We start from the raw sequence: 12,766 nt of genomic DNA, 5'->3' as shown, positions 1-12,766 counted from the left end.
TCCCTGCGCTATTCAATATGTTGTTGCATATTCTTTGGGCAGAGAGCGACCGGTTGCTCTAAAACTAATTGGATTGGTGTAAAATTATCACTTTTCACCTTCAACAACAAATTGTAGAACATGCTGCCTCCCGCCCTGCCTTAAACTCAAATTAATCAGGTATACATCTCTTGTCATATCCCCAAATATACAACCCATTAACATCAATCAACACTCTCTTTGGTAGCACTCCAGGCCATGCTGACAATGATTAGTAGCTCTAAGGACCAGGATAAATACTGTAATTTACTTTCAGCACCTTAAGAGCAAATATCTCCTAATTCCCCTCCCTCCTCATCATCTCTCTGCCACACACACACACACACACACACACACACACACACACACACACACACACACACACACACACACACACACACACACACACACACACACACACACACACACACACACACACACACACACAGGGCCATAGTGTAAGTCATGTGTTTGTTTTAAACCCACTGACCAAACATAACATAACTGATAAGATGATGATAAGATCTCCTGCAGGGAACAGGTACAGGCTATAATTAAACCTACAAGCTCAAACATTGCTTGTTCAGCTGCTTTCCACTTGCCTAGAGGTTTCAGTAGTGTTGTCAAAGCGCCAATGTTCTTAATATCTATTTCACCAGCGTTTCCTCTGAGCAAGATGTGAGGATTTACAATACGTGCAGCCTACATTGCGTGTATGAAATGGGCCAGATCGATACATCCTAATGGCGATATCGAAACAGTCAGAGTGATGTCTTACCTGCATTGTTGTTCTCGTGAAAGCGTCTATCCTGCACCAAAAGCAAGATGTCGCCAAAAGTGTGTGTTTGCGCCCTGCCAAGACAATTTTTGGGGAATATCACTCATGAAGAGCAGAGAGGATATACCTAAACACCCTCACCCACCTTTCTGCGTGTCTGTTCTCTCTCTCCCTTCCTCCCTGTGTGTGTGTGTGTGTGTGTGTGTGTGTGTGTGTGTGTGTTTGTGTGTGTGTGTGTGTGTGTGTGTGTGTGTGTGTGTGTGTGTGTGTGTGTGTGTGTGTGTGTGTGTGTGTGTGTGTCGCTGTGTGTGTTTATGTGTGTGCATATAGGTAATAAGCTGCTCCGCCACTGCGCAACGATGGAGCTATCGCAACGATGGAGATGACGCAAACCGACCCAGCTCTCCGAAAAAGTGTTTCAAGACGAACATGGCGGCAACTTAACCGCGGTCCAAGATGACAATGGCCAACGGGAGAAAGGATTCTAGGCTTTCCACCCAGGTACCGGGCAGTGTGCGTGCATCGAAAGGGCTCGTTGCTCTCCTTTAAGTGAATCCTCAAACCGAACGGCGGCAGACGCGCAGCATCAGTACCGAGAGGCTCGCAACAGCTGGTCTCCCTGCGCCCCCGACGACAGAACAAACCCGGGGAGGGACGGTCGGGAGAGGGGGGCATGCGGTCAAAGAGGACGCCGTTTCCCCCCGGAGAGCCATGGAGAACCAGGATGCGGCAGCGCGAGGCTTAATCTGTGCGGGCGCGCTAATTGGATCGGAATAGCACCGATTGCTGCGGGCGCGATAGAGGAGCGCCCTGGACCGGCGGAGGCACGGTACCCCACCGTTACAGAGGAGAACAAACCGGAGTCCGTCTCCCCCCAAGTCAATGACTATTGTGGCAGAGCAGCCCCCGCGGTGGAGTCGGCCAGGGCAGCACTTTCCTAAAATATGACCAGGGGTGCTTGGATGCGTCGGCAGCATGATGAGGGCTTAAAATACTGGTTTGCACCCCGAGAGAACGAGAAGCCATTTACCGAGTCGGAGCGGGCCCAGAGATGGCGACTGTCGCTGGCCTCTCTGCTGTTCATCACCGTCCTGCTCTCTGATCACTTGTGGTTCTGTGCCGAGGCGAAACTGACGCGAACCCGAGACAAGCGGTCGGACAAGAGGCTTGCTTTTACGGACACGGGCGAGTACCCAAACTCCCTCCACCGACAGCATATCCCTCCATCACCTGACCCCAACCGTCTCGCCAAAAAGCAAGACGCTATTTTTCTAGGGAATTCTACCAAACCTCTGTGGCGAATGGACACCTGTCATCCAGACAGCCTGTCCAAAGACTGCTTTACTTTCACGGACGCGGAGACCGTGTGCCTGGGCCTCTCCGGTGAAGAGGAGGAAGGGACACCGTTGTCGTACGTGAATCTGAGCGATTTGTACCTTTCTTTTTGTAATTCCTACTCACTTTTGGATTTGTTTTACGGGTTTACGAGTCCGGACAATTTAAATTGCACCCTGGATATGGCCATGGGGGTGGATCTGCTGGGATGCAGCAAGTGTGTTCGGGCTTATCAGCTTCTTGACCAGCTGGCGGAGGACAACTACCGCGAGTTTGAACTGCTGGTTGAGAAATACGAGACGGATGCGTACTCGGTTAGGACGTGCATGGAGGAATGCAAGGTAGGACTAACGAGGCTGTTGCGCGTGCACACACACACACACACACACACACACACACACACACACACACACACACACACACACACACACACACACACACACACACACACACATGCATTTAAGGGGGTGGGTTCACAGTCGCCATGGCAACCGTTGGGCATATCTGTCAGTATACTGGTATTTGTGTGTGTGTGTGTGTGTGTGTGTGTGTGTGTGTGTGTGTGTGTGTGTGTGTGTGTGTGTGTGTGGAGATCAGGCTCCTAGTAGTCATCATTTGGCCTACCAGGGTTTGCACAAACACACAGTTGCACCACATGACAATGGCATGGGGCACTAGAGGGGACAGGGCAGCAGACTCCCACAGTCCATCATCATGTCCTCCCTCTCTCTTTCTTCGTGGTTCCTCTCTCGAAACCTAATCTTTTAACATGGAGTACTTTGTGAACTGTGACTGTGTAAGTGACGTTTGACATTTGGAGCAAGGGCCAGGCTTGCACCGCAGCTCTGTGAGACGAGGGGAGAGAGGGCTGTTGAGTGGTGCTGATTTCAATATCGTAATAGCACGCGAGTGATTTCTGCACCTAATCCAGGCTTTGTGTTGTTCCCAGTTTGCTTGTTGTTTCAATAGCACGGTAGCCTTAGACAGCACATACCTCAGACTGTGGAGTACATGTTGTGCATGTAAACAACATAGCATACATCATCCACACACAGTCACACTTTGTCTTGTGTTACTTTCGGCATCAAGGCCCACTCACCTGGGTTGAACAAAGAAAACACACCTGTAAATAGTTACTTGGTGGGCATACACTGGTTGTATTACACTTCAATCTGGTTAATTTGTTGTTCACTGGACTGTTGCAGAGGCTTTTTCCTCCCAGACAACTGTGCATCTCCTGTGCTCACTGTCCATGGTGCTGAAAGAAGGCCCTGCCAAAGGCCTTTCAGGAAGACATGTTTGTTTCGTTAGCTGTGTACTTAAATTATAAATTATTTTAATTAATCCGGCACAAAGACCATGACCAACCTCATTTCTTGAACAAAGCGGACTGCTCCACAGAATCTTTTCCACCTATATACCTGATTAGCTAAATCCGGTGGGTTCAAGAGTTCCTATTTGGCTGAACACACATGATGGATGGGAAATATGTGGAGGGTCTTTCATTAACAGGATTGAGAATGGCTGGTATGAAAAGTATGGAATATGGTTAATGACAGTAGGGACGTGGGAGTATGGCCTGACAAGGACAGAGGAGATTTATGATGTTAGTCTGGCTTGTACAGAACAGTACATGCATTCTTCTGTATCCACAGTAGAGCTTTATTTATACTTGGCAGATGAACTTTTCACCTGTGCTGTAACATGTTTTTGCATTTGATGCATCGTGACATAACAATTTCCTTGTCCTGAATATTATGATTGTGAGGAATTATAATGACAGTTGTTATAAAATGTGTCCAAAGCCACCACACACACAGGTTAGGGAATGGACTTTGGAAAGCAGGACATATTTTCTTAAAACTTCCCCTAATAATGATCCAGCAAGCCAAACCCATTTTATACAAGATGGATGTTGTACAAAGGGCAGATGGTCAGGAGGCTGGGCTCGGGGTGCTAATAATCCATGTGTGTGAGGAAGGCCAGTTAGTGGGAGGATATACTGAGGTTTTGTTGTGAGCCATAGTTTATAGGGCCTGTTTGTCAGAGTGTGCGTGCATGCATGTAATGTATGTGTTGTATTTATGTGCATGAACCTGTTTCATAAACCATCTTATAGCTGCTTCCTTGTCATGCACTCCTACTCTTTGCTAATGTAATCAGACTCAGGCAGGGCTACAGCAGCCTTTTAGCCCCTTTAGCCAATCTGAATTGCTAATCTGCTCCAGTGTTCGTGTGACCTTTGTGAAAGCACAGCACCCCAAGCCTGCATCACAAACCACCGCTCCTTGAAGAAGCACTCTATCTGCTGGACAATAAAAAGACATTAGACAGCTTAAAACAATACTTTTTGCTACTCACTCTTATCTCTCGTGTTTCTCTCATCTCAGACCTCTTCCACTTCCTTATCCACATTTCAAACAACTGCTCAAGGCTCCATTTCAAATGGTTTAAACGAATTGAACCGTTAACATCACGTGGTGTTTCTGTTTACTGGAGATGTAAGTTGTCAGGGTTGTAAGTTAAAGGGATGAGTGAACAGATAAGCAGTGAGATGAGAAGAAAGGTGAAAGCATAGGGGGACACGTGGGGTAAGGTTCTGAGGTGAATGTAACAGAAATAATAACTTTGCATTGAAGATAGGAAACTCCCACAAAGAGGCGACAATATCAACATGTATTGACAGTACACATGCACGCATAATAGGACATAACTAGTTTAGTAATCTTCATGGACAGATCATTCAAACGAGCAAGCTTTCATCAAGATGGTGTATGCCACTGGGCCTGCCTTGTTTACTGTCAGATAATGATGTGTTACTAGAGTTTGCTAGCAAGTGTTTAGCTGTGCAGCTAAAGCCTCATAGAGCTTATTCATCATGTCATAGATCTCCATTGTTGCCCCAAAAACTCTCAAACACAAACCAGTGAGCCACGTTGTTGCATTTGGTGACATGGTTCTTCATTTCCATGAAAATAGGCACTGTAGTTTATTTAGAGTCAATCCCCGTCCTCCTGTCGTAAATACTCATTAGTCCTCCGGATATGTATTCACCCATGTCTGTAAATAGTCCGTTCAAGTGACTCTACCAAAAGAAATAAACCATAGATGTGTGACCCGTTTAAAAAAATGTACAACTTCAGAAGGAACAAATGGGCTTGCGGCTGAGTGCCAGATGCTGCCTTTGACTGAGGTTGGTCTTTGTTTGTTCTGACTTGCGGCTGTCAGACTCCACTTCCTGAAAGTGTGTGCACAGATCTGGCCACCTTTGCTAAATCATCAGTCCCTCATCATGGCCACATCTTCTTTTAATGGTTTTATGTGGAGCACTTTGAATCGCCTTGTTGTTGAAATGTGCTATACAAATAAACTTGTCTTGCCTTTTAACTGACACTCAATCTAAACAAGATCATTTGGTCGGCTTTTATCACCGAAGATATTTTGACAAGAAAAGCTGAGGTGTACACGATGTATTCGGTTTCAGGGTCCATATGGAGAATGCTGGCTCACTGTCACACGATCATCTTATTGGGAATAAAACAGCCATCATTTATGTCAATAACACTTGTGCTTCTCCTACTATGACAAGTCAAAATGTCCTCTGTGAAAAAGGCAGATTGTTATGTTATATACCTCCTTTTTGCTTCCTGTTATTTCCAATTAAATTCAACTCAATTATATTTGGTTAGTCCAATATCACAAATTAGCCTCAGAGGGCTTTACAATCTATACAACATACGACATTCTCTGTCCTTGGACCGTCACATCGGATAATGAAAAAATCCCCCCAAATCCCTTTTATTGGGGAAAAAAAAGGAAGAGACCTCAGCAAGAGCAAATGAGGCCCCTCTCCCCGGATGGGCAGAAGTGCAATAGATGTCATGTCTTCTTTCTTTACTATTTCTTATTGTGTTATTTACACCTTTTGATCTCTCTGTTTACCTGTTTATATCACACAGATGCATCCGTTCATGCACACACACACTCGCACAAAGAGCCCCATGTGCAGTGTTTCTTGCAGATCCAGACCTGTCTGTCCCTTCCGGTGTAATTTAATTTGCACTCTGCTTCTCTGGTGGCTATGTCTCCAGGGCTCTGTCTTAACATGTTGATCTCCTTTCTCCCTCTATGTGTTATTGTCTCTCTCTTACTTTCACATCCTTTCCCTCTTCGTCTTTCTCCCATCTGTGTCAGAGCTCTGAGGAGCCGACATCACATGTACAGATGTGCCCGTCTCTACATCACCTCCACCCCTCTCCCCCTCCTCCTCATAGACTTACTTCCATCGAGCTCAGGGACCTCCGTTTCTCTCTCCCTCTCCCTTCCTAGAAATATGTGGGTGTTGAGCTCTCCTTTCCTGCTGGAGTGATAGATACTGATCTAGGTTAAGGTCCTTTCCTTCCCTTGAATTACAGGCCTGTCCACACAAATCCAAATGTGTGCTCCCTCACACAACCTCTGCTTATTCAATCACCGTGGCTCCTCTATCACTCTCTATTTCTACGAGACTATTCAGTTAAGCCCCTATTTAATTCAGCTGTTTATGTTTCAACTCGACAGTGAGGATAGGATGATTGTGTTTCCAATTAAATAAAACAGAATTACAAAAAGTCCCTCATGGAGACTTAGAGTATGTCAAAGCAAAATTAAGAGAAGAAAAGATAGCATTTTATTGATACCCAAGAGGGAAACATTTGATCCCATCACCACAAGAAGCAGACCAGGGATACAGTAAATCTGGTCTACAGTAAAGCTAGCCGCTCCGTGACACTGTACTAAGGCACAGAGGTGCTTTGAACTAACTCAAACGTCAGCAACAACAATACTTACATGCTGATGTTTAGGTATAATGAGGTATTTCTTTACTAGTGGTCTTTGTTCAAATTCATGAATTAGCTTTCAACACAACGTGCAGCTAAGGTAGTTATAAGGTAGTTATAAACCAAATCATTGATTGATTGAACCTTGACCTGATGATGGTCAAAGGGATCATCAAACTGAGTATAATCATCCTGAGAAGAACATGAATATGTATCAAATTGCATAGAAGTTTATCAAATAGTAAAGTAGTAAAGTACTAAAAGTTGTGAGATTCAATCAGTAGTTCTTTCTCAGAAGATGGAGTTTGTAGTTGTAAAAGAATTGCAGATGTTTCCATTTCCATTCTTCTGAATCCTTTAAGGACCCTGAATCCCTGTTGGCTTTAAAGTTCAGGTTGGGGATACTAAGACATTGTTTTTGTCAGTATATTTGTCAGGACCCTGATATTTCAGCTCAAAGTGAAAAACTATATGTATTGTGTACATAAGCATACAGTCCATTAACATTATATACAAAGTAGACAAACATAATAAGAAAACATACTGAATCATATGTTTCTGTTAACACATTTAGCTTTAATACATGTTATGCTCCATATTTGTTCATTCTGAGATCTTTCTTTATGTACATTAAACGAAAGCATGCTTTGACACAGCACATACTGTCCAGATAGTCCTGCTTAAGCACAGACAGCACCTTACTGCAAGTCCTGCACTTTTCTCTTGCTTTCCCTCAAATTCAATTAGGGCTCTGTTGCTTCTCTACGCAGCTTAAATAGATCCAGGGAAACTCCCCTTCATATGGGCTGCCAGTGTTTGTTTCTCCCCAGGCAGGAGATAAGGGAATGCGTCTGTTCGAGAAGAACACAGCAGCACTCCCATGGAAACGCCTCCTCGTCCTCCTCTATTCCCCGTCAGCGCAGCACAATAAGACCGTACAGCTCCCTCTTTTGCTGCCTTGGGCCTCAGCTCCAATCAACACATTCCATGTCCTTCTCTCCATATATATTCACCCATATATTTCCCTCGTTCCTGCAGTCCACTACTTCAGTTAATGTGTGGAGGAGTGATGTCCTGTTAGCTTGGTGCATGTTCACCTTTTAGGCCAGCGGAAAAAGTAAAAGAAAACATTGTGTGCTCCATGCGTGTGTGACTGTGTGCAAGGGCCAGCTGCATCCATCCAGCTCATCACTGTACGCCATACATCATCTGTACTCAACGAGATAAACATTGCAATGAGTCCTTCTCATGCATCAAATTCAATCAGATCTGTGGCATTAACAAATTATGACTTTTACAAATGCACACTCGCTATCTGTCTCTTCTCTCTTCTGTCTCCCTGGTATGCTTAGTTGAATGATTTTATGAGTGGGTGATGTGTTATTCTGGATTTTCTGTGACAATGTGGGGCTATAGAGAGCGGAAATGGCTGCTATTGATAACTGACTCCATACAAAATGCATTAAACTCTCAGATAAAATCGATAAACATCAGGCATTTATTTGTTTAAGCTTTTGATGATATTAGGTGTTTGCAGCCCACATCTATTTAAAAAAGGCAGCATCTTCACGACTAATGGAGATAAAACGATATGCGTCTTTGCAACAGATTTTGCCCGGGATGAGGCTGATATCTGACACTTCAGTTTTATCCAGTGTTATTGGTGGTGAACAAAAGAAGATGTCAATTGGATTAACAAAATCCGACAATAATGAGAGGAGCCTGGTGCTACCATGACAGCCCTTCACATTTCTGGTCTCATGTCCTCTTTTGTGTTGAGATGCAAATGTTAATTCAGTTATTGTGCCTTTCAGTGGGATTAGTCATTGCATTGCCTTTTTAAAGCAGAGAGTGCAAGTATGTGCCATTTAGACAATATTATTAGAGTATGTCAGTGTGCTGTTTGATGGTGTCGTTTATATTGGATGAGAAACTGAATAGAACAGCACATCCCATTTCATTTACAATCTCTCAAGAGGCATCTGAGTTATGAACAGATTTGAGGCAAGCAGGGTCTTGGACTTGGAACTTCTCTGTAAAATAAGTAAATGATTAGTTGCGTGTTTACAGGTCTTGGGAAATGCTAGTGCAATACGTGAACAATGTATAACGCCTTTTGTGGCTCCAGAGGGGACTGCCAAATCTGATAAATGGGTTGGGGTCTAAAGAAAAATCTGTGGGATGTGTAGTTAGAAATAAATGACCTTACCAGACCTCAGTGTCAGTGCTCCTCACCTCTACTTAAAGCTAGTGGCTTGACATCAGCGGCTAGTAGCATAACAGCTAAATCTCCAACCGAACTGTCAGCAGGTGGAACTGCAATGTCCATCATGAGTCCGGCAATGTTATTATGGGAATGCAATGCTAAATTGGTACATTGTGTATCAACACAGTCTCACGGCATTATGTGAAATAGTCACAACATTTTAATCTAGTGATTCTTAGATGTGAACATCCATTTTTGTGTGTGTGTTACTCACCACCACTTTCAAACTAATGTATTTCGATTGCAAGTATCTTTCATCCCTTCACCACGATGTGCAACACAACTAGCCTTAGATATATCCAACATTCTCAGAGGTTTAGGAAAACAAATGCGTCACTTCACTATCTCACGTTTGACTCTGAGACACGTAGTCCCGAACACTAATCTCACGGTTGAAAGTCCTGTTTGTTTGACCCACACACCATAGATAGTCTTTCTCAATATCTAATAATACGTCACTAGCTTTGATCGTTGCTAAGTCACATGGATGTGTTTAATTTGTGTGTCCACCACAAAAAAAGCATCTTTCCATTGGCACATCTTTCCATTGCCACTGTTTTCATACTGAGCAGCGCAGTGTGTGTGTGTGTGTGTGTGTGTGTGTGTGTGTGTGTGTTTTATGTCTCTCTATATTGTGTCACTTCTACTTCTTATTTAGTTTTTGTTTTCCATCTTCGTTGGAAAATCCTTTCATGGCACGGAAGAACAAATACTTTTAAACCAGACCACCCATGCAGCATTCACACACACACACACACACACACACACACACACACACACACACACACACACACACACACACACACACACACACACACACACACTCACACACACACACACACACTCACACACACCAAAAGGGTTTCCATTTATACGAATAATTAAATTTCAATTTCATGACCATTTCACAAACTGCCATGAGACTCGGTTGGTGGTGTTTGAGCAAAGCTGGATAGGTTAGGCTGAACAATTTCTTTTATTTTTCAAACAGGTACTGATAAAAGTGTGACGTCCGGTACTGTTGACTGTTGATGCTGCTGGAAACTGCACATGTTGACTATAGCTTTTCGTCACCTCCCCCGGCTGAGGCCACCAGGCGAGAAGGGAATAACCTTTACAAACATGCCTATTTTATCAAATCCCAAACCACTTCCTGTTCACGATTAGAAGGGTATTTTGTTCTTGAGGGCTTGACATCTGGGTCAGCACTTCCTCTTAGGCTGTTTACATATCCTATATCCTCTGCATTTACCATAAATCATCTCAACCCTGAACTTAACCACCTTGAAGCTAAACCTGTAAGCATTTGATGGACGGAAGTAGTTGAAGATGGTTACAGGCCATTGTTTTTTATGTACAGAAAATACTGGTCACAGTTTATAACAAACTGCTTATCTTTGAGTAAGTAGGACATTTGTAAAATATTGAAAGCTGAACTGAACACATTCCCCTTTGACACATAACAGCTTCATGCATCTCTGATGGATCAGATACCATAAAAATGCACAAAAAAACATTAAAAACATCATTCTGACCAGATATTGAAAAAATATGAATCCATTAATTTCTCCAAGACATAATCACAATCTTTTGTCCTCCCTAGTGTAACTACGCCAGTAGCCGCCTGTGAGGGCCTATCCCTTGTGATAATGGCGGCTGAAATGACACTGAAATGTAATGGAAATCAGCCCCAATTGTTCCTGTCAAGTTAAAAGCATCAGGAAGAAAGCATGACAGCTTTTCCAACACTTAAGGTCATGCAGAAGTCATAATGTGCTGTTGTGGCATTTATCTGATCCCTGATCAGTGTAACTACTGAATGATCTGTGATGGTGAAAGCGCATTGATCTGTTATCTGCGAGGACGTGTGAGCACAGCCCGTAATGACGAGAGCGAAGCGTTTCTCTTTAAGAATAGTTGTTAGCTACCAAGCTAAGCTGCTAATGTTGTGACAACACTACTGCTGACGTACACAAGTCTTCTTGTGTATTTAACACAACAGTTTCAGGTGTGTTACCACTACCCGTTGGAGCGAAGTGTTGTGCTGACTCTAATTTGCAAAGCCGAGGAAAACCTGGGATTGCAATCTGGCGGAAACTCATACACATGTCTACACGTCAACAACAAATTCCATCTGGTTTTCACCTGCCTAAAAGACACATGAAATTGGGAAAAAAACTCCAAGATCAAAAAGAAACTGATAACAGAAAAAGTGATGTGTGCTGGCAGAGAGACAGAAACCAGTCACAGATCCCAGACTCTGGTGGTGACATTCTCACATTACTGAGTCATCATCATCATCATCATCATCATCAGCATGTTCGGATTCAGGGAGAGCACAGCAGAGGAGCGAGAGAAGATAGACACACGGATATGCCGTTTTTATGGTCTAAACTCACGTACACCTACTGTACAGTTCACGGCATGAGCAGACTCAGGCTTTAGCTTAACCAACAACACCACACATATGGGAGAGAAGCAGCTGACAGAAGCAAGCAGAAGAGGGGTGGAAAGGGACTGACAGATGAATGGTTTAATAGGGAATACCCAGTGTTGTGTGCAGCATGATGGGCTCGTGTCAGATCCCCTGACATACTGTATTTTCTCTGGGTGTTGTACAAACAATTCGTTTGAGCACCTGGTGCTACCTAATCCTTTCAATTTTAATCAGGCTAGTGTTTCTGTCAATGGATGAGTGTGAGTGAATTTGTTTAGTGAGGGTGGCGCATGTTTGTATGCTTGAGTGCATGGCGTAGGGGGATGTTGTAGTTGTTTCCATCAGCTTTTGTCATTAATTTAGTATGAAGATTGCAAGTAGTCTCAAAGGAATAGTTTTGAGGAAATTCACTTATTCGCTTTCTTGCAGAGAGTTTGATGAGAATTACTTGAAGCAGTGATGAAGCTATATAATAACATGCTCCTATTAGGATTTTGGTAATCTTATTACATTTACTATGTAATGCGTTACCACCCAAAATGTAGTGTTTATTATTTGCCCTTAGTATTTGTATTTACTAGTATTTGTCATATACTAAGCCACAGGCTAGGTTAGCTTAGCTTAACAAATAGACTGAAAGCTCAGGGAAACAATTTTTACACTTAGATTTCTATCCTGGTTAAACAAGCAAGACATAAGATGTTAATAAGTGATCTTTAGACATGCTGGTAGATTAATTTTGTACCTCTGGACAGATTCAGGCTAGCTGTTTTAACCCGCTATGCTTGGCTAACTAGCTGCTAACATTTACTATACATTATTGATCTTCTCCTCTAACTCTATGAAAAAAAGCAAATAAGGGCTTTTTCCAAAATGCTGAACGTTATTTTTGTAACTTTACACTGTGAATATTTTCATTTTATAGGTTGCAACTAGCAATTGTCTTCATTCTAATAACTTGCTGGTTATTTTTTGATTAACCAATTCATTATTACCTCCATAAAATGTCAGAGAACAATGAAACATGTCCATTATAATTACCCTGAGCCTGGGGTGACAGAGTCAAATTGCTTGTTTTTTCAACTATAAATTCAAGCATAAAGATATTCAAT

General features: G+C 43.1%; 1 protein-coding gene across 1 annotated transcript in view; it reads left to right on the top strand.

Moving 5' to 3' along the window:
- Positions 1-1,740: 1,740 nt before the first annotated feature.
- The window catches only part of nalf1b (NALCN channel auxiliary factor 1b), a gene marked incomplete at both ends in the record, with an annotated part of 67,596 nt that continues 56,570 nt past the window's right edge, over positions 1,741-12,766 (top strand). The window contains one exon of the mRNA XM_079231392.1: positions 1,741-2,472. Coding sequence (XP_079087518.1) covers positions 1,741-2,472 — 732 coding nt within the window. The remainder of the gene's footprint in view (positions 2,473-12,766) is intronic.

This window comes from Taurulus bubalis (assembly GCF_910589615.1).
Source record: "Taurulus bubalis genome assembly, chromosome: 15".
Classification (NCBI taxonomy): Eukaryota; Metazoa; Chordata; class Actinopteri; order Perciformes; family Cottidae; genus Taurulus; species Taurulus bubalis.
The sequence above is the reverse complement of the archived record's forward strand: the minus strand, read 5'-3'. Positions and strand labels throughout refer to the sequence as shown.